Here is a 23,528-nt window from a genome sequence, read left to right as displayed (position 1 = left end):
TGGAAATTAGATTATGTTCTAATCCGATTTGTACATGATTGATATAAACTCTCATCTCATGAGACATGTAAAAAAAAGAAAAGCAAAAAAAGGAAGGCTATATTTTATATTAAAAAATACTTTGCCTTTATTTCACTCTTTTGCTTTCCTTTTTTGGAAAAACGAAAAAAGGTCCCTTGCATGTGCACCTGCATATTAAGCTCGGCCCTTTGTGATCTTTGGCAGCTCTGCATCTATTGTAAATTAGGAGCTGCTATGCTGCACTTCGCTCTTGACATCTAGTATGGTTCCTGTAGAAAATTATTGTTACATCCCCATGAAAAGCCTTTGGTTGCATCGTTCACATTGATGCTGCATCAGCACTGCCTATTATCCATCTTTGTTTCATTTATACAAATCATTTATGATCATCTCCCCTGGCATGTATAAAAGGAAAATTACTGGTCTACATAACTATGTAGCATAGGTATCGTCATGCAACGAAATATATGGTTTATGCTTTGATACCAATGTAGGACCCCCTTTATGCTTTGATACCAATGTAGGACCCCCCCCACACACACACACATTGCTCTGATTTGCATAATGGACAGTACTATTCACCGGCAGATAAGCTCAAGCGAACAGGACATGGCTGTTGCTATGTCACAATACAAGAATTAATTTCATCTTTCAACATCTTCTCGTTATGCCCATACATCCTTTTGAGTGCCAATCTACAAATGGCAATCATAAGAATATGCTACAATAAGTTCCAAATCCAGCTAGGATACAACCTTGCCTCTCTCCCTATTACAACCATGAATCCATAATCTGAAATCCATGCCAATAATACACTCTCAGTTCTGAGATGGGACCTGTTACAGATGAATACATCTAGCACAAGGTGATTATTGAGAAAACACATGTATGTCAGTGAAAACGCGTTTACCAGTGGCAAATCATAAAACTGAGTTTACCGGTGGTAGTTGAGGAACTTGTTAGGAATCTAAGAACCAAAGGCCCAACCCCCACCCAGCCCCCAACCCCAACCCCACTAGACTAACCATGGCCCTGCAACCTGAATAACACTACCATCAGATAAAATTCACCTTTGCGCATAGTGGCAGTATTCATAGGAACTAACTGTCAAATGGGAAATAGTAACATTATGTCAGCAGCTATGAACATGGAGTTTTTGTTCCAACGAAACCAAACCCCATTACAACATATGCAAAGGCCTGGAGGTATAGGTAAAGATAGTATTTGTGGCTTCCAAGTACGAAGTCATATGAAGCACATATTAGGAGGAGTAGTGCAAGCAAGAGCTCAGGAAAATAAATCCTGCAAAGGCAATGATTGAAAAATAAGCACATTAAACAAGTAGCAGTATTCATCCTTTATTCCTTCAACACTGAAAAAGTGAATTGAACTATGTAAGCCTCTTCTGTTACCTCTCGACACATTCTGTTGGCTTCACTGGTTCAAGGAGTGGAACATCCAGGTCATCCTTCACAAGATCTCCTACCTTCTCAGTGACTACCCAATCATTTGCACGTGCAGTCTCAAGTAAACCAGTTACAGCAGCACGCATGCGGTGCATGGACATAACATTCTCGAACAGAATCCAGAAGGGCATCAGATGGAGAGACCTGATATATCACACAATATAATCTGAAGATGGACACATTGACGGGAGATGGAAGGTTGTGCATTGTTGTATTATTCATACCCAGGATTTCTTATGGCGTTCATACATGTAATTGCAGTGGGAATATAGACCAGCCCCCATAAAGGAATGCTGACACCAGGAACCATGGCAGACAAAGGGATGACAACACAATAAAACAAGAATGTCACAAGGGGAGCAATAACCCTTCGGACAAAGAAAAAGCTGTATAGCAGATGGTGTTTCTTCCATATTGACACCTCCTGCATCATGTGCAGATGGCAATTATAACATAACAAACTCATGTTAATTCCTTGTGAGGTGAGGACCAAGAAGACAAACCTTGTTTGTAATGATTTCCCAAGCCATTTTCCTGAAGAGATTAGCGGCACCACAGGTCCACCTATGTTGTTGATGACGGTAGGCTTTGAAGGTACTTGGTAGTTCACTCTTAACCTGCATAAGATTTGCAATAATTGTAATGCTGACATGGTACAATATATATAGCTTCATAAGAAAACAACTGTTCGAAGTTCACAGAGAATCAGTGGAATACCCTAATATCACCAACATACAAGAATTCCCATCCCTTGAGGCCTGCCCGTACAGCCAGGTCCATATCTTCTACAGTGGTGCGATCTTTCCATCCTCCAGACTGATTAATAGCAGATACACGCCACACACCAGCTGTACCTGTAAACAGAATATAGTTATTGCTTCTCACATAGTTTATCCCACCCCATCCTGTGACAACTGACAAGAAACTTATCAGGGAAAATCAGAACCTCAGTGTATGGCTACGAACCGGCACTTACCATTAAAGCCAAAAAATGAATACACAAATGATCCCGATTCCTGCTCAACTTTGAAATGATAGTCCAGAGACATCTTCTGTATCCTTGTCATCAGGCAAACATCATAGTTCACTGCAAAATCACCCGGCAAAGGCCAGGTCAGGAACATCCTGTAATCATAATGAACAAAATTTGTCGCTTACTTTATCAATATGACCACTGCCATAGCAAATCCAAAGAAATTGCATCAGAACATCAGTAGTAATCAGAACCTCTTTTACAGCTTAAAATTGTCAGCTGACATATTACTGTGTCAGTGTCACTCAAAATTTTGTTATTAAGAGCCTAAACTGAAGAGCGTACAAAAAAGCTTCCCCAAAAGGATCATTAATGAAACAGAATTAACAAACTATGTACTTTGTCATTTATTTGTGTACTAAACCAGAGATTTTGTCACCACTCTGAACACTCTACTAAAAGATTACAATGTTTCTTTAATTCAGGACAAAACTGTCTTTACTAAAAGATAACATGACATTTCTCCATGTCCAGACAAAATTATCAGAAATACTCCCTCTGTCCCACAATAGTAGACGTTTTAGGATCTATCACAAATACTAGAAATGCTCAAGGTAAATAACTTTAGTACCCCTAGAAATAGAGAGATGTATTGGGAAAGGAAAAAGGCGTATTGGGAGAAGAGAAGGGTGCATTGGGAAGTGAGAACGACAACTATTTTGGGACAAAATTTGAATGCTATAAGGTTAAGTATTTGAGACAGAGGGAGTGTATAAACTTTTTAACTATACAGGTAACACTATCAATTTAAATGTTGAATATCACGTATCCAATGTAAGGTGGAAACATTCCAAATGCCAATCAGGTATGCACATCCAAGTTAGCACATGAGTTCTTGGGTGATGTCTTTAGTTAATTAAAAGGAGCAAATACCATGTCTCTTACAAGGATGAATTGACTAATCCTGAGAATTAAGGAATAAGCTCTGTAATGAAACAATTAAAATAGACAAAAGAATCTAAATTAACCAAACCAACATAATCTCTAATGAATAAAGATAACTAGACATGAATAAAACTTGTTGTGGACAACTGCATGTGTCAGAACCACACACATAACATTTTTTTTAAAATTTTCTACATATTGTTCACAGATAAAGTAGGAACTCCAAAAACAGAGTATTCCAAAATATATGTGTGACTACAAAATGATATATTTATGCTTACCAAACTCCCAACGTGCTTGTACAAGTGCAATCTTTGGGTTATGCACAAGAAACGGTATGGTTTTTAAAAGGAAGTCAGGTTCAGGTTGGAAATCGGCATCAAAGATAGCAACGAAGTCACATTGCTTGGCGTATATATGTTCCATGCCCTTCTTCAGCGCACCTGCTTTGTATCCCTTTCTGTTATCTCTAACCTCATACTTGATGTTAATTTTTTTGGTTGCCCAATCCTGGCACTCAAGCTCCACTAGTTCCTGCATTCAAGGAAAATGGTTTCAAAATATTACAGTGGCATGACTTTCTATATACAACCATGAAATGGAAGCTCTTGATGCATTTAGCATGTGGGGGAACTGAAAACATACATACTAAATGTCCTTTCTGTAGAAAAAACAGAACAAACTAAGCTAACCTTATACTAGACACTTAAAATATCCTGTAACTTGCATTATACCAGGCTGCTAGCCAACACAAATATCTTTATATCTTACACAATGGCAATGCAGTAATCAAATTATCTAGTGCCACCTCCAGTCAGATGTAGTTGACATTTCAGATGGACTAAACTGACTTAGACTTGGTTACTTTTTGTTTGTCTGAACGCCAATTAATACTGACTGGGGGGAGCCACATACAGAAGCTTTGTTAATCCTTTTTGTCTATATATTCCAGTATATTGATCCAAAGCATTACTAAATTTTAAATTTTTTAGTCAGCATCAATATTTCCATATTCGCTAAGTGACTTAATGATCTTATTCATACATACATTAGACCAACACAATGTTGTTGGAGCTAACCTAGCAAATTAGTATCAACACTCATATGCTCCATTTGATGATGATAAAATGATCATTCCTTTATAATTGCAAGTCACAATTAACTTTTAAAATGCATCATATCTACCACAATTTGACCCAAAATCATATGAATATCTCTAGTCTTTTAGTCAATCAAGATAAGCTATGTCTCCGAAACCAAGGTGTACCTTAATAATCGGATCAGTGGAATCATCCAAGACTTGTATTACAATACGGTCTGGTGGCCATGTGAGGGCACACGCCGCAGCAATGGATAGCTTGTACACCTGTACAAAGAAATGACCATTGCAATGATCCAGTGTGAAACTTTATAACATTGCAAGACACACAGGAACATTGTTCAGACACTTTGGAAAAAGAAAAACTATTGTTTTTTTAGCGTTGATAGTCAAATGCCCAGCAATGTAAAGAAAGGACTAAACTTGCTTAGTGGCAGTGTCTGCACAGCAAGAAAAACGAGACGGTCCCCATCCATCTTAATCATCACTGGTTTCCTTTACTCAATACTAGGATAGCACAAGCACACACTGCATTGCGTGCCACTTGTCCTCATTAATAGGATTCTTTTTTTTTTCCTTAGGTTCCCATGGTATTTTTCAGATTTTCTTTCATAACTGAACCACAATGCCGTCACTTGTAGCGAAAAAAAAAACCATAACTGTGCCTTAGTACTAGTATCATGATTGCAGTAACAAAAGGCAGCTTGCGCGTAAACAGTGGGGCCCATTTCTGATACTAGCTCCACCTTGCAACTTGAGAGTTGAGAAAGTACAGAAGAAACACAAGGACACACTTAACACTTTGTTTTGAATCATATCCATAATAAACTCCCCCATCTCATTCAGAAACAAGAGAAAGGACCCCCTAAGAACCCTTATGTGTAATTGTGTATTAGACACAGCGCGCCCACAAATTTGGTCGATAAAGTGCTCAGAAATGATCCGCATGATGATGCATTTAAGGTATTGCGGCCCTACTAACTACGGTCGACGTCTAAAACCTGGTAAACTGATAACGCCGCATCCTACCTAGTACGGTTGCAGTAGTACAATTCTCGCGATATGATCGCGACGTATAACAGGCAATGCAAAGGTTGGAGGGGAATGGGCCAGCAATCAATTAATATAATGGGGGCACACAGATAATTTTAGATATAGGTAGCTGTGATGGCCAAAGCCAAAAGTAGAGAGCGCCTCACCTCCCTCTCGTTGTACATGGGGATCTGCACGAGCACCATGGGGAAGTCCGCCGCCGCCTCGACGTCGTCGCGGCCCCCGGCGCCGGACCCGGGCACGGGCATGGGCATGGGCTCCCATCGGTACCTCTCGTCGAGGCGGCGCCAGCGCCACAGCATCGCGGCGACGAGGCTGGCGAGGCCCATGTACGCGGCCTCGGCGACGAGCATCGCCGACGCGGCGAGGCACGCCCACACCGCCGCCCGCAGCGCCCACGCTGCGGCCGTGAGCGCCGCAACCGCCCAGGCTTCCGCCATCTGGAATTGGATGGGGGTGCCTTGCTTGGAGCGGACGGAACGGAAGAGCCAAGCGGAGGGGTGTGCGTGCGGCCGCGTGCAGCAGCTCTCGTCTGCCTGCGCTTTTTTGAAAGGGATTGGGGGTACTGGTGGTAGCTGCGGTCTGTGGTGGGCTGCGACTCCGAGCCATCCAGGACCAGGAAGAGGAGGAGCCAGCACATTTTGGATTGGCCGGATGTGGGGAAAGTTACCAGGACGTACTCGCGCTCGGTGTTTGGTTGGAGGCTCGGAGTGGAGTAGTGACTGGTCAGGGCAACTGCAGCGAGAGCAGGCCACTGAGGCCTTGTTTAGGGCTTGTTTAGTTCTAAAAAAATTTTAAAATTTTTTTATATTCATAAAAGCATTAAATATAGATAAAAAAAATAATTAATTACATAGTTTGCTTGTAATTTATGAGACAAATTTTTTGAGTCTTATTAGTCATGATTGGACAATATTTATCAAATACAAATGAAAGTACTACAACATAAATTATAGACAAATTGTGTAATTAGAATTAAAAAATTTTGCAAAATTGAACAAGGCCTTCGAGCGTCAGGGCGTGTCTGGCTCTGTAATCAAAATCATGACACCGAGAGAGTAGCATTTTTGGTCCATATGTGTATTTTGTTTTTTTTTCTTCTTCTTTCCATTGCTCTCTCTCTCTATTTATTACCTCACTGCTAAATACAACCATACCACCATTTTTTATTAGGCCTTGTTTAGTTTCAAAAAATTTTGGGAAATGGACACCGTAGCATTTTCGTTTGTATTTGACAAATATTGTCCAATCATGGACTAACTAGGCTCAAAAGATTCGTCTGGTCAATTTCGACAAAACTGTGCAATTAGTTTTTATTTTCGTCTATATTTAATACTCCATGCATGCGTCTAAAGATTCGATGTGACGGAGAATATGAAAAATTTTGCAAAATTTTCTGGGAAGTAAACAAGGCCTTAGAAAAATACTGCTATACCTTGTCCTTAACTATGAGTGTAATACTTAGAAATGAGCCAAAAAAAAGATTTATCTTTTAAATATATAATTATGTTGTGAAGTGTATGTATTCGTTTGCTAGTTTATAATATTATAATTGTGTATGATTAGAATATGATAATAAATTTGCATTAGACAAAACATATTATACTTTTAGCCTCCAACCAAACACATCATCATCAAGTAATTAGGTTTAATAGATTTGTTTCGCAAATTAGTTCTAATCTGTGCAATGTTTTATATACTTAATCTATATTTAATACTCTAAATTAGTGTCCAACATTCGATGCGACGAAGATTAAATTTTAGGAGTTAGAAACCAAACACCATTTTACAAAGTTTCTGTCTCTATAACTAGGCCTTGTTTAATTCTGAAAATTTTTTGATTTTCAAAACTGTAGCACTTTTGTTTTTATTTGACAAATATTGTCCAATCATAGAGTAACTAGGCTTAAAAGATTCATCACCTGATTTACAGGTAAACTGTGCAATTAGTTTTTATTTTCGTCTATATTTAGTGCTCTATGCATGTGCTGTAAGATTTGATGTGACAGGAAATCTTGAAAAGTTTTTGGTTTTGGGGTGAAGTAAACGACCCTTCGTCTTGGAGATTGAGTTTGGCATTGCCTTTTTTTCAACAGCTACGGACAAAAAGGCGCAAGAGAACAGTAGACACAGACAACTGATGATAACATATGACAGGCAAGGAAAGTGAGTCACGTCGTTGTTGCAAAAGCCAATAATATACTCCATGCTAATATGCTATTAGTGCTAAAAAAACACCGTATGGAATACACCGATCAACATGTTTTTTCTATAGGATTACAACATCAACACGCATCCTTCTCGGCTCCCAAAAATCAAGGTCAAGCATTTAAGACCGAAAGCCATGTTTATACGCTACTAACGCTCGTTTAGATCAATTTTTTTAATTTGGTTACTATAACATTTTCATTTATATTTAATAATTATTGTACGACTACAAACTAACTAAGCTCTCGCAAATTACAATAAATTATACAATTATTATTTTAATTTATATTTAATATTTCATGTACTAGAAAATATGCTCGTGCGTTGCTACGAGAGAAGGATTGCATGGTTGTAAACTGCATGATGCACTCCTCAGTTGCCTCTCTCTCCATTGGACTTCTAGCACCCACAATTGGCACCTCACACATGATCACTGTCTCACTAACCTTTCACGACGTCCTACACTAACCATAAGGTTCTTGTCTACCACTCCAGCATGACGCCCCGCCGCTCGCCCTATGCAAACTCTTACGATTGTTTGCTGAGGATTAAGAAAAGAAAAGAATGGTTTTAATTATGTTCTTGATTTTCTAGTATCTAGGTAGATTTTGGTTCGTTAGGTGTTGGGTTCAAGCCCTCGGGCTTGCGTAATTTTTTTTCCTAATTTATAATTTATTGGCGGATAAAAAAGTGGACAGACTGAAATTTTTATGATTAAATATCAGGTAAAGATTTACACGTTCTATATTACAATAGATTTTTTATTAGCCGGGTCCGTCGATGCCGTGATTAATTTGTTGCATTGCTGGAATTTGGAAACGGATCGGACTCCGTATTCTACTCGAACTCAACTGACCCGGCCGGGCTGTGTTCATATACTATAGGCGGACAGAAGAAGTGAGCAGACTAAAATTTTCATGATTAAATATTAGGTAAAGAATCATAGTCCTATACGGATGGACTGGTGGACAGAATTTCATGGTGAACAGAATTCTGTGGTGAACTAAATTTTTCACAATTTATTATTAGGTGTAGATAAGTTCAAAAATTCGATATGATGAAAAATCTTATAAACTGGTCTAAGGCTCTACCGGCAGACCAAACAATTTAAGAAGATGAGCTATTTTCTAGTGAACAGAAGTTGAAGTTATAAAAAATATTGTTCTGTTCGTTTGAGCTTATTTGCTGAATTAGTAGTGTTTTTTTTCCCATAACAAATTAGCAAACAGTATTTTTCGGGCATGACTTTTCAGATAAGCGAACAGGTTAGGTCGAGAGAGAAAATCGTACCAAATAAATCCTAAAATTTATGTTGTGCAAAAAAAAGTATATGCAATTTGGTAAAACTATTTGAGTAGACAAGGCTTGATTTAGCTGATAGTTTTTCTAGCGGCAGTGGCTGCACTTGTCACTTTTGATCACTGCCTCACAGTCACAGGTGCAGTGGCTGCAAGTTACTGTAGAAGAAAGGGCAACCGAACATGTATTATAAAATTTGTACTAACACTAGGTAGCATGCCCGTGCGTTGCTACGGGACAATAAAACTTTTACACTAAAAACACATGGATCGCACTATAAAATAATATTACTGTAAAATTAAATACCGATGTTACATTTAGTCCAAAAGCAATGTTCATGAAATTAACAATCACAAAGAGCATGATGTAGCCAGCGACTGTGGATGTAGATGAATAACAATGAGTAATTAATCATATATTTAAATTGTAATAAGGGTAAAATTGGAGAAACTAATGGCACCATAATGCCGCGTAATGAGTACTCTGATTTTCTCCAATGAATGTATGCAAGACATATATCAAAATCAAGAGATAAAGAAATGAAGCATAGGAGAGCAAAACACAAATAAAAACTGATCATATTTGTTTGATATATTTTTCTTTCATTAATATTTCCTTGATATACCACATCAAAACTATGAGAAGTAAACTGGTTATGCTAAATCAATATTGAAAAAACTATATATATATATATATATATCAGAAAAGTGACCCAAAATAAAATACGCACCATTGTAAATGTTTTTCTCAGCAGCTGCAAAGATCTTGTATAGGTGACAAACAATTTGCATGCCGAAGCCTATTTGAAAAACTCAGGCTTTAGTTCAATATAGTTCCCAAAAAATATTGTAAAATTTTTCAGATTCCCCGTTACATCGAATCTTGCAGCACATGTATAGAGCATTAAATATAGATAAAAAATAATTAATTACACAGTTTACCTATAATTTACGAGATGAATCTTTTGAGCCTCAGATCTTTCCATTGTGCCGGCTGAAGGTTCACTCCAAATCATTTGGTCTGAAGATAGCATGTACAGTTGCCAACTAAATTACTTTATTTTCTTGAGTTAATTATGATATGCTATAAAAAATAACTTTACGCAGCAAATATTTTCTGGCCAAACTCTATGTTCAGCACATGATAAAACTAATTAAATGTTCAGCAACAGATCAAACTCAAATTCCATTTTAAAATTAGCGTGCAGGATGATCCCTCTTCACTTTTCCAATGCCTTTAAATTGAGCATCATCCACGGCCTGATCTTTCATACAACACTTTTTTTTTGAAATAATATAATTTTGCAAAGTTGCAGTAATAACTCAATATAATCAAGATTACATAGGTGTTTGAGACTAAACACAAAGGTGGAGGCCATGAAATAAGAGTAGATTAATTAACAAAACAACAATATGAAATATTTCGTAAAGAAAGACCCACATGGGTCAGGAGCAATGTACCATCATATCTATTAGCCTGAATTACCATGTCGATATCCATTAGTTCAAAAGACAACATAAATATCTTTGAAATCCTTCCTCAGTAGATGTAATATGACATGTTTTCCTCAATAATATCAGTATGCCTTAAAAGTCAGAGAAGCTTGAACTGATGAAGGATCTTCGCAATCTAACAGTAGTCCCTCTGAACTTGATTTAAACCATTAGTATAGGTGGAAACACATATTCCTGGAACTTTAGATGAGGAAATCATTTGCAGCTGATAGCCATTTTGTGTCGATTAGTTAAAGCTAAAACCTATATCATGAATATTCCTATTTGCCAATTTTTGAGATTAGTACAACATATGTATTCCACTTATTAATGAGAGACAATAGATAAAGGTCATTCCCACATGCATTTTGTGGTGCAGAGAGCCAGAGATAACTTTATTACCATCTCTTGTTGTTGTATATTGCTAATGAGACACAATCAACAGTGTTATTAAATTGGTGACCATCAAAACCAGAAAATAAACAAAAATAAATAAATAAATAAATAGTGTAACACAAACTGTGATGCCCCATAGTCCCTCACCTTATATCTCATTTTTTGCCCAAGTGAAATTCATTGATGTGGCTATGATGATCTCACGATATGGTAATCAAGTGGCCATGAAATTCATAGGAGTATGTTGCTGTGATGACCTCACGACATGGTAATTGAATGGCTCCAAAATGACTTCTCCCTTTAATTGAAGACATATATACAAATTAGTTTTGTTCCACAATTACATGATCGCATTAGATCTGATGGATAGATATTCTACATTGTATATTTGTTCTTTCAGGATTGATCTACAGTTATGCGCTGACACTGTATATTTCTTTAAATGATACCATTCACTGAATAAATGGAGATCAACAGATATGTGAATCAAAGATGGCTACAAGAAAAGTATATGAATATTTTGTTTTCACTTACTCACATAAGAAAGCATCTGCTTCATCTATGAAGAGGAGGAAACCCCTATCAGATTTCTTCTCCCAGTCAAAAAACTGATGGGTCTTGGTGACTGCTTGTGGTCCCAATGATGCAACATCTTCACGAGCCATATTCTAATCCCTGTAAGCGATAACAATATTACTGGACAGCGGTATTTCATAAGTTTTTATTAGTGCTGACTTAGGTATGGTCTACGTATGTAACAAACAGCATTGCGAGTTAGTATCTCCACGCTGATCCTAGTGCTTGAATGTAGATCCTCCAATGGTGGTGGTCCTCCTGCTCGAATGGAAACCTCAGTGCAGGAGCCTCATACATCTAAGGATATGGAGAAAGTGACGCCCGATGTGGCCTCGTCGTCGTGTCGGTGTCGAGGCCCTGCAGCCACGCTCCTACTCAGCAGATCTGAGCGCCGGGGTTGGGACGGAGGGGCTATGCGCGCCATCATCCACCAGGATAGATGGGGCAGTCGTACCAGTCGTGGAGTGAGGCGGCTGCTCGACCCTGTGGTGGCGGCGCTGTCGTCGTGGATCCTGACGGCGCTGCTGCTGTGGACGCAGCGACTATGGCTACGGCGCGTGCACGACAACGCAGTGCCGGGCGAGCAAGAGGGCGTGTGAGCAGGCGGGGGGGCAAGTGTGCCAGAGACGCATATCACGGGAGTAGCTGGAGGCGGTATCGAGAGAGAAGGGTAGGGAGGCGCTATCGCAGGGGAGGGATCACAGGTTACGGCGTACGAACAATGAATCCTCCCGTGATTGGTGGCGCTGGAGAGGAAAGAGATGTCCTGATTAACGGAGGCAAAAACTTCCTAATCTTGCGAGTGGGGCGTCATTCGCAGGTGGCCAAGCAGACGGACGAACCAAAAATTATCCACACTTTAGTTTTTTTAGTTGTAGGAGATAATTTGATGTACCAGCATCAAATAATAAGTATTACATTCAAATATTAAGTTGGAAACTGCCACAAATTACGTACAATATAAATAGTTCAACCATCATAATGATAATTCAAAATATATTAGGCATAAAAGAGACTTATAATACTGAAAGAATCTAGATGACTACACAGAGTGAAGCCTAAAAATTTCTCTACAAAGGCCCTGTTTGGATCCATGGTTAGAGTTAGATTTAGCTATTTGGGACTCAAATAGCCCTAAAGCATCCAAATATAAAGGTTAGATTGAGGTTATTTGTATCTAACCCACCCTAAAAAATTATCCCCTTAAAGAGGTGCTTATTTGGGCTATTTGGGGCTATTTGAGGTGGGGCCCATAGGAAAAACGTTGTTTTGCCGCATGGGATCGGCTCCCGTCACGTGGCCGGTTCCTCTTCATCCCCACGCACGACATGAACCCGCAGCTACGCTGCCGCCTCCCGGGAACCAGTGCCACCGCCATAAGCTCGCTTCGCCACCGCCTCTCGTCGATGGACGGAGATGGCTTCGACACATGGGGCTCGCAACCGTCGTTGAGCGGCCCTAAACTCGCGGATCTCAATCTCAACTCGCAAGCGCCAACGGTGGAGGGGTTCCTAGGGCTTGGGCTTTACGGAGCCATCCTCCAGGGCGACGGTGACGAGCTCCTCCGTGGCCACGTGAGGGGCTCCGGCCTCCCTCCCTATTGCCCACCGCGAGCCGGAGCCATGAGCGGGAGGAGGCCACACAACAGCCGGCCACACCAAATCCAGCCGAGAAAGAGCTAAATGATTAGAAAAGTATATTTATTGTCAATCTAACCCTTGCATCTAAACACCTCTTTGGCTAGAGTTAGTTGAGGGTTAGTCATGAGCTAGAGAATAACTCTAACCTCTAACTTAGTTAGAGTATCCAAACAGAGCCAAAGACACAACACCAGCAGATCAAAAGGTTGATTAGTACACCAAGAAGCCCTGCTTGTATGCAATTTGCACTAGCTCTAATTCACCCGATGAAAGCACCTACACAATTTTAATTGGTTGGTTTCTAGTCTAAAGCACAATACCAAACAAGCTACTACCAACAAGAACTACACCAGAGACAATAGAGCTACTAAACAAAGCAACTAACACTAGTTAATGGTACAGCTACTACTAAGCTACTCTAGCTAGCCAAGGCAAGCAACTACCACTCACAAGCAATATATGAATGTAAATAAAAGTAAGAGTAGAAGATAAACCAATGAGTATGAGTGATAGACATAAGAGTTATCCCTGAGGTTTGATTGCTTGCTGACAACCTACTCCTCGCTGTAGCGAGTCTCCAAGTGATGATTTGAGCGCTAACTAGCGTGACAAGCTAGACCCACAACGTGGATGCCTCAATAATGAATCAAATGGTGCACTCAAACTAGTCTTGAGCATTCCACTAGAGTATCCCTTTGCACTTCACGAGTTGGGATCAAAACCTCTCACAAAGAACATCTGTTGGGCATGAAGAATAATCACCGATCTTCCTCAAGTACCCCAAGCTACTCTAAGATGTCGGTGGCAGTCACCGCGAAGAGTAACAAGAAAATCGTAGCCTAAAATACCAACTAGTGCCACTAGATGCAACACTCAATGCAAAATGCACTAGATTGCTTCCAATCTCGATTTGGATGAAAGCAGAAGGCAAAGAGGTGAGTGGGAGGTGTTCTTGGATGCTCACAAGGGTGTTTGCTTACTTATAATGCAAGAGAGATGGCTAAGACCCAACCAACTTCTATTATAACACCTAAGCCGAGATAGCCGTTGGGCTCCTCAGTGCATAGAAATTGGTGGCATTAGGTCCTCTGATGGTCATCGGATTAACCCATCAAAGTATATGCTTAGGCGTAGTGCATGCTCCAATGTTAAGGCAACCAATCTGATGCCATTACGATGCTCCCTCACGCGCTCTCTATCAGATAGTAGTCGTTGGGCCAACAACGGCTAGTGGAGCATATAGTCTAATGGCCCTGCTCGCTTGAAGTTCTATTGTTATATTTCTGTTCGAGTGTGAATAACTTGGAGACCCACTATCCACGTGAGTATATGTATATGGATATAGGCATAAAATTGCACCAATATCCCACTTATGAGTTTTTTTTTCTTATAATTCTTAAATAAAAAAACTGATAGTACATACTAGCTGAATGATAGCCAACCGAATCCTTGCTCCGCCATAGGCCTTTTCTAAAGTGTTGATTACACGAAGAGTTTGGTGCTTAATAAAAACAAAACATGTTTGTGAGGTCATCTTCAGTGTAAGTTTCATAACATGGTTTTCAATATATTTATATTTTGAAAATAGTATAAAAGAGTTTTATGGAATGAAATTTTTATTATCTCTTTTTTTATTAATACAATTCTACATCAACATATTTAATATACATAAAATTTTAGCCTAGCGAGGTCGCGGGTCCCTGTCCTGGTCCCTCCATATGCTAACCGTACACTCTGTTGGTCCCTAGCCCCAATTGGACCACGACATGTGTCGGGCGCAACTGATCCTTTGTGGCCTGTTGGTCCCCGGTCCCCAATGGGACCACGACACGTGTTCTGCGCAACTGATCCTCTGTGGTCCCCGGTCCTCCCTCCCCTCCGCCTCCGTCCCACCACACTATGAAGACCTGTGTCGTTCGCGTCGCCAACGAAGGATACGTAATTTCCATCAAATCCGTGTTCGCGCCACTTTCACGTAAACTAACATCACCGTATTCATCCCGCCGCCGCTGTTTGTGTGCTGCATCATCTCAGAAAAAAAAAAAAATCCCCGAACCCGAGCAAAAGGCCCGCTAAACCCTCGACGCCGCCGCCGCCGCCGCCTCCGCGCCATGGCCGACGAGCTCGACGAGCTGATCGGCTTTCTCTCGGACCGCAACCCCCAGGTGCGGGGCGCGGCGGTGGACATAGTGCGCGGGCTGACGGGCGGTGAGGACGGCCTCCGGGCGCTCACGGCGCGCGCCGACCGCGCCCTGCCGGCGCTGCTCCGCCTGCTGGCTTCCGCGGCCGGCAGCGGCGCGGGAGAGGCCGCGGCGGACTCGCTCGTCAACCTCAGCCAGGACGCGGACCTCGCGGCGCGCCTCGTCGCGCTCGGGGCCGTCGATGCCGCCATGGACGTTGTGGCCAAGCGAGGCGGGGCGCAGCCGGCCCTCGCTCGCAGCCTCGTCATGCTGCTCGTCAACCTCACCCACGTCGAGTCCGGCGTCGCCGCGTTCCTCCAGGTCCGTTCCGTTGAGCCATTCTACTCAAGGAGAGTGCTACTTATAGCTTATATAAATGATGATGCTCCAAATGAGCAACTTTTGCCTCCCTAACCTTCTCCTTGACATGAAAGTTTCAATGATACTTGGTAACTTGTGTTACTGGCTAGAATAGAGATCCTTGGATAATCGATTAGGAGGTCATCTCAATATTTCCATTCCTCAATTGTACCGTGGAGCCAGAAGAAACAGCTTCTCAAGTCATTTTGCATATCCGAATGGTTTGGTTATGTCCTGAGACGAGCTAACAAGGAGAAGATGTGCTTTCACTGATCATCACAGATAAGGAGCGAGATTGCGAGAATGGAACACTGAACAAAGAAAGCTGTTGCAAAACATTTATATTACAAACCTTGCCCGCCTTATCCCCACAATAAATCTGGATCATGTGATCTAAACCATCCATTCCCAAAAATAGCACACATTCCTGAAAAAATCCAAATCGCCAAGGTCATATATTATAAGATAGATAGAAAAGAAATAATTTGGATAGCTAAACCAGCATAGCTCTTAAGTTTAAGCTCCTGACAGGAACATTCGTAGTCCACAAGTGTAAGCCATCTTAAAATCAGGGGTGGGCCCAATTGCCATTTCCCAAATAACCACAATACCACCTGAGGATGTAGAAGCAGAAATTGCAACAATATCGAAACTATCCTTTGAAAGCCAACAGGTGATTGAAAAGTTCAGCTAGGCGCTAGGCGGATTCTAGGCGGTGACCCTCCGCTTAGCGCCTAGGCAGGAGTAATCGCGCCTAGGCGTTCTAGGCGTTTCCCTAGGCGCTGGGAGGAACAGGGGAGGGGAGAGGAAGTGGAGCAGGGGAGGAGGAGCTGCTGGCAGCGGAGGGGTGATGAGCAGGGGAGGAGTTGCCGGAGGGGGGAGAGAAGATGAGCAGGGGAGGGGACTGACCTTGGGGCGGGGTAGCAGCCGGCGGTGGAGCAGGAGGAAGGAGGAGGCGGCGGGGATTTCGCGTGATTTCCCACGGCCGAAGCCATCCGCGCGCGTGCGAAAGGCCGCGTCGTCCGCCTCCGCGCCGTGCCATCAGCCTGCAGGGGCAAAATTTCGTGGCTCGCCCAGCTCTGCGACCACCTCGGCGCCGCCCAGCGCCTAGATGCCGCCTACCCCCCTAGGCGAGGCGGTTACCCCTCGCCCAGCGCCTAGTCGCGCCTAGGCGCCGCCTAGCGGAACTATGTGATTCCTTTATTATGCATCCTGGGATCTGCAACACACAAGACCATGGCAGAGAAGGCATAAACAGTAATTCAAATGATTATGCATCCTTGGGAGCTGCTGCAGTTGTCGAAAAACAGATCAAGTGAGCTCATCTGCAACAAATGGCAAGAAGCCAAGAACAATCAAGAAATAGGTAGCAAAAACAAAACCAGTAGCATGAACATGAAGCCTGCACATGATACAACAATTGAATGCAATGTTGCCACTTCGATCCAATTATATGACAGAGAAGCTAGCAGTCACGAATTCCTTGGTAAATAAAATGTAATATTTGTGGACATGGGAACAAAAATACCTTACAATAAATCCTTCTTTCGGCCTGAGTTTCAGTTATACATGCACCAAGCCAGTGCTGCAGCTTAGTTCAGATAACCTGGAAAGCCATAGCTGTTCTAGATCAGTTTCTGAAAAAGAGCATTTAATCAGGTCCCACAGCAATATCGGTGAACTATCCTGTTGTAGATCAAAAATAAATGCCTGCTGTAGAAACAGAGTAAAGACTGAAATATTATCATTGTGAAACCACAGTCAGGCTGTATATTATGCTACATGTAATGGGATTGAGATATACTCCCTCCATTCCAAATTGTAAGACGTTTTGGCTTTTCTAGATATGTAACTTTTGCTATGCACTTAGATATACACTATGTCTAGATACATAGTAAAAGCAATGTGTCTAGAAAAGCCAAAACGTCTTATATGGAATGGAGGGACCGAGGGAGTATATAATATGTCCCTAGCTAAGAGATTAAAAAAAAAAGCATAGATAGATAAATCATATGCTTAACAACCAAGACATATATGTTCCTCCTGTGAGCCAATGTTCACAGTACTTAACATCAATGAATTGCTAGTATAGCTGTAGATTAAAGACAAATATCATTTTATTCTTTCAATATGAAGAAGCAAAACTGGGCACACATAAATAAATGAATTAACCAATTGGCGTTCACACAAACACTGTTGGGTCAAGGCACATTTCACAAACAGCTGGTGTTCGCTGGCACTTTGCTGCGTCGAGATGCATCCATATGTGCTAATTTTATTTTGGATGGATGTTGAATTGAAGAAGGGGTGGAAAGAAGAGCCAACTCACCTGCTGCGGTGCCTGTTGCCTGAGTGCCTGACTACACCTACATTGGTTGTGGCTTGACGTCTGAGATAGTGTCAAAGGCGTCGGCTTGATTGAATCGAAGGACGCCAATGCAGCAGAGTTGTGGACGGGGCAGGTGTCAAGTACTTGGAGACAGGTACGCCAGGCCCAGTGGTGCCAGTAGTGACAAGGAGACGAGAGCGTGTGTTCCTATGCTGTGACTGTGGCATACACACAGCCAGTGCAGATGGGGCGACGCCAATCAAGTTCGTAGGTGCCGAGGGCGGTCGCGGATGGCAGCCTTGCCTTGGCATATGCAGACGGATGATGCGGCCAGTGAGCGCCCACCCTACAACTCAGATTTGCTGCCATTCCCGGAGCTTTTGGGTAGCCATGAACTCCGAGAACAAGAGTGGAGAGAGAAAGGAAGAGAATAAATGGGGGAGGAGAGAGAAATGTGAGTCCCACCTATGAGTGCCGATTTTTATGTGAAGGGAGGCACAAACATGTGGTGGGTGGATGGGGTGGGGTGGAGGCTGCGGCTTCACCAAGTTTTAGTAGTATATATAGAGATTCTTACTGGTGATCATTCATGGAAAGACTTATGTGGCTCCCTTCATTTTGAAAGGTTGGGGATGAGAAGGTGCAAGGCTTGTATGTTGCAAAGCTTGTGCGATCATTCTGTAGGTCGTCCAGTGATTCTGAAGGTTAGTTTCTTCTGTTCAATGTAGCTTCTACATTCAGATGCAATGATTTCAGGTCGACTGGTCGAAGCTGGTCGCTCTAGGACCGACCAGGCGATTAATCGAGATTAATCGTCGACCAGGGCGATTAATCGCCCTGGTCGACCCTGGTCGTCCACCTGGTCGTCCAGCTATTTCAGGGCATATATGCCTATATATATACCTCTATATATACTATATAATATACACAATCAAGCTAGCATCAAGATTACATTAGTGTTTAGATAGTGAATTACTTGTGGGAGTTGGTTTCTTCTCTTTTCTGCACTGTCCAGAGGTCCATATTGCTGTCCCAAACCCCCCCTGCAGCCCCTCTATTCTATCTAAACCCTAACAGGCCAAAAACTTAAAGCCCATTAGCCCACTCCCAGTTAGAAAAGGCCCAAAAAAACAGAAGCCTGGTCGTCCATCTTACCTGGTCGTCCGATTAATCGCGATTAATCGACGATTAATCGGACGACCAGCTTTCTGGTCGAACTAATCGAGTCGGACCTCCTAATCGAATCCTAGGAGCGACCTGGACGATTAATCGCGATTAATCACGATTAATCGGACGACCTGAAATCATTGTTCAGATGAGAAACTGTGATTAATTCCTCTATTTTATTCATTATTTTTTTATACTTTTTATTTGTTATATTTAAGAAGATTCTGCTCCATATTGAACTTGCTCCTTTTCTTTAAGTTTTCCTTTTTTTGCTGTCTGATTATATTATATTATACTGTGACCTTATCCTGCAACTACAATATTTTCACATGGCTTGAAGCATCTTTTTGTCCACATGAATCTTCTTTTCCAGATTCACCTTTTCTTTTTGTTGCTAATTGATCTACCTCTCATCTCTGTGACCCCTTACATAGCCTCTTAACTACTTTTGTGGTTGTTTGTCTTGAATCATCGCTGAAATATTCAGTTGACATCTAAACAACCTTTTTTATTTTACAAAAATGCAGAGGAAGACATTTTTGAATATGTTGCCTCCATACTTGTCAATATATCTAAGGTTGAAGCTGGAAGGAGAATATTGATGGAGCCTAAGAGAGGTCTTCTGAAGCAGATTATTCGACAATTTGATTCAACAAATCAACTTAGAAAGAAAGGGGTACGTGCAGCCAAATCTTTATGATGGCATAAATGTGACATCTATACTGAAAGGGTTGCTCCTGGTTTGCCTACTTTTGACCAGCTCTTTATCAGTTGCTATTGCTACTTGCTAATTATTACCATCAACTGTTGTGTTTTAGCGAGTTGCTGTGAAGGGTTCTACTGCAGACATATAGAGGGAAATGTTAATAGTTCAGTTTGCTTACAATTCAATTTGTAAATTGGAATGTGCATTATTTCATAATTCCTTGCTGTGTTATTTGTATGCATGTACCAATTCTAGGTTTGCCTGCAATTAGAACTAGTTGCTGTCCTGTATCCAGTTTCTGTTTTTTCTAAACGCAATGGCAGAAGCTCTGCCTTTCAAATAAGAAGAAATAGAATTGACCCAGTTTATGAGGGAAACCAGGCCTAAAAACCAGTTTCTGTTTCAGTGCCATAATTTTCCTTTTTGATTTACATTGACATGTTATGAATCTAGTATAAGTTATTATCAAATTGATGTATTCCCACTAAATTTTGTACTTCTCTATTCCTTGATGAGTTTTTTGCAGGTTGCTGGTACAATTCGTAACTGTTGCTTTGAGGCTGATACTCAGCTTCAGAGTTTGCTTTCTTTAGCAGAATATCTTTGGCCAGCTCTACTTTTGCCTGTAGCTGGAAAGAAGGTACTACATATCATTAACATTTCTATCATTGTATCCTTTATCTATATCGCTTATAATCCTAAACACCACTAGTGATGTATCTCAACATGCAAGTTGTCCACCTCAGCAATGCACTATCACATGCTATTGTGATGTCCACATCAGCAAGACACAAGCATTTTGTTGTCCATGTCAACATGCCACATAATCCACTAGCATTTATTTATAATAGTTTATTCCTTTGTATAAGTAATTATATATAGTCTAAGTTCATTCTGAAACATCCGCAATTCCCAGAGCAACATGTGAGGTATGCCTCTAGTTGGCATAAACTTTCGAGTGCCAGACTGTCAGTTCCACTGTTTTCTTTTTGGGGTAATTTTCATTCCCTTTTGACTAGTAACCTGTGTTGGTCCAGTGGCCCTAATGAGTAATGACCACTGTTGTGTAGACTTCATGAGCTGATTGCACATCTTACAATTAAAAATTTAGAACTAGCAGTATGTTTTCTTGCTTTGAGCAATCTTGCGTTGCATTTTCTTAATGTTTTAAAAGGCATATTCTTGTAGAAGACTCCTTTTTTTCCTCGAATGACAAAGGAGAGTTGTGTTTCATTTCATTAAGAAGAGAAAGAAAATGAGGAGAGGCCGGCGGCCAACTCCCACAGATGTCTAGTTACAGACACACTACTTACAGTAGAGACTCAATGTCGACCAAACAGACCTTAACCTTAGGTGTCAAGGTTAAGCAACCTGATGAGTAGTTCATGGAGAGCTGACGCACCAGCCATACACCACAAATTACTCTCATTTTCCATTGCCTGTAACACTTCCGAAATACAAGGCCCAGCATCCTCAAACACACAAGCATTGCAATGTTTCCAATAAGACTGCCTGGCTGTAGAGTTTAAGTTTTGACAACATATTATCTTCTTGTTGAAGACCTCTACTTCTACATTTTCATGTAGAAATGCATTTGTTGCGCATTTAATTCCTTGGTACACTTTGCAAAAGTATAGACATAGGGATCAATAATTAGCAAGGGTGAATCTGTTATCCTTTTTGTGCAAGAGGCACACATATGGCTTTTAGCTTCCTAAAGTAATTTCCCAGAAATACTTTCCTTTTCTTTTGTTTTGTGCTGAATGATGGATATTCATGTGTTAATTTACTACTCATGTGGCTTTTGGCTGATACTGCAGATATATAGTGAAGAAGACAGATCGAAAATGCCACTTGAGCTATCGAGTGCACTCTCTCATGAACGGGAAGCTGTTGATGATTCTGAAATTCGGCAGCAGGCATTGGAGGCTATTTATATGATCGTATTGCAGGTGATTTTTACATTCCATGGCAGTGACTCCTGGTTCATTTTGCATGCCTATTTTCAATTATACAGTATCCTATGCTGTCTTGTTTTAAGATGTCTTGACTAAATAAACTCCATTGCATTGTCCACCTCTGTACCTCTTACCATTGTAGTCCTGTTGATCATGTTGTGCAATTATGATTTCTACTGTGAACCTTAACAATATATAGCTGGTTACCTCAGGAAAAACTTGGAAATGTCTCTTGACTTTCTTAGTGTACATATTAAAGACTGGTTTTGGTTGCGGATTTGTTACTAATTCTGTTGTAAATGAAATTTCCAGCACTGCATAGTACACTTTTCTAAGATAGGGTACTTGTTAAACTAGAAGGGTGAATCCATGCGCAGAGGTGCATGCCTGGTCGAAGGTCAGTAGATCAACATGCACTTGTGGCTGTGGTCAGTAGATCAACATGATCTAGCTGTAATGAATTGAAATGATGGTTCAAGTGGCGCATGCCCCCCCCCCTCCCCCCCCCCCCCGGCGTTTGATAGCACCCTGCAATGTGGCATTATAGCACAGGTGATGCTGTGTTGATGCCTCAGTATTCACAGCACCACAGATGTATAGTGTAACAGAAAGACACTTACCCTGGGAGGCCAAGCATGAAACAGTTTCAGGCCAGGGCTAATATACTTTATAACAGCTATTTTGGCAAACGGCTGACTTTATATCATTTTTTACCTCACATCTCATGTAGTCATGCTATTCTGCCACTTGCTTTAATTCTTACTGAAAATTCACCTTTTTCAGGATGATGGCCGCAGGTCGTTTTGGTCAGTTAATGGTCCACGAATTCTGCAGGTTGGTTATGAAGATGAAGAGGACCCGAAAGTGATGGAAGCATATGAACTGATTGGTTCCCTGGTATAACAGCTGAACTTTTTATTATTTTCTCTATTTAGTTTGACCATGTGTTACATATACTTGTTGAATGGTTTTTGCTTTATAGACATGCTGTTTCTGCATGTCGTAGGTATCTTATAATCTTCCGAGAGCTATTACCTATATGATGCAGGACTTTCTCGTGATGAGTTTACCCTTGTGCTAATTTTAGTCTCTGTAATTGTTAATGTTCCTGTCCTTGCCCCCAATCTCGGCATCTGCTCTACTTCTGTATGTTTGATTCTTCACATTGTTGCAACTCTTGAACTGTTGAGATGTTGTCAAAAAAAAAAAAAAAACTGTTGAGATAGTTGTTTGAGCGGACTACTGGAAAGCATGGTTTATGATGAGTCTATGTAAAATTGAAACAGATCATGTTTTGACATTTGATCAATTGACACAATTGTGTTGCCATAATGCTATCATAGTATGATGTTCTTTATGAGGGCTGACTCAAGCTTTATTTAATGTTGACAGCTTGTTGGGAAGGGTGAAGGTGAACAAGAACAAGAACAAGGAGAGAAGCCTCAATGACCCCTCACCCCTGATAAAAACGGTGTTGTATTTCTGTTTGTCTAGAAAACATCCCTCGTCATGTGCAATAGCAATACTATAATATCCCAACTTGTCAGCTGCAATTGTCAACTGCAAAAGCTCTGCAGTGTTGCTTCTGTAATTGACGAATGTATCTGGAAAATTTGCAGTGTCTTTTCCATGGTTTTGAGAGCTCTGACGATTCTTTCA

General features: G+C 41.1%; 2 protein-coding genes across 2 annotated transcripts; one reads left to right on the top strand and one right to left on the bottom strand.

Annotated features, from left to right (window-relative positions):
- On the bottom strand, positions 646–6,145 carry LOC8057786 (probable mannan synthase 2). The gene is made up of 9 exons (XM_021451851.1): positions 5,704–6,145; positions 4,673–4,771; positions 3,687–3,939; positions 2,464–2,574; positions 2,205–2,341; positions 1,991–2,104; positions 1,712–1,911; positions 1,434–1,631; positions 646–1,323 (listed from the first exon to the last, which is right to left on the bottom strand). Exons 1-9 carry the CDS (start codon positions 5,995–5,997, stop codon positions 1,161–1,163), a joined length of 1,569 nt encoding a protein of 522 aa, XP_021307526.1. The 5' UTR covers positions 5,998–6,145; the 3' UTR covers positions 646–1,160.
- Positions 15,186–23,528, top strand: LOC8062270 (protein HGH1 homolog). The gene is made up of 7 exons (XM_002467222.2): positions 15,186–15,670; positions 18,664–18,742; positions 19,733–19,881; positions 20,438–20,551; positions 21,732–21,863; positions 22,653–22,766; positions 23,262–23,528. Exons 1-7 carry the CDS (start codon positions 15,281–15,283, stop codon positions 23,316–23,318), a joined length of 1,035 nt encoding a protein of 344 aa, XP_002467267.1. The 5' UTR covers positions 15,186–15,280; the 3' UTR covers positions 23,319–23,528.

This window comes from Sorghum bicolor, chromosome 1 (assembly GCF_000003195.3).
Source record: "Sorghum bicolor cultivar BTx623 chromosome 1, Sorghum_bicolor_NCBIv3, whole genome shotgun sequence".
In the NCBI taxonomy this organism is placed as follows: Eukaryota; Viridiplantae; Streptophyta; class Magnoliopsida; order Poales; family Poaceae; genus Sorghum; species Sorghum bicolor.
This window is presented reverse-complemented; position numbering and strand designations above follow the sequence as displayed.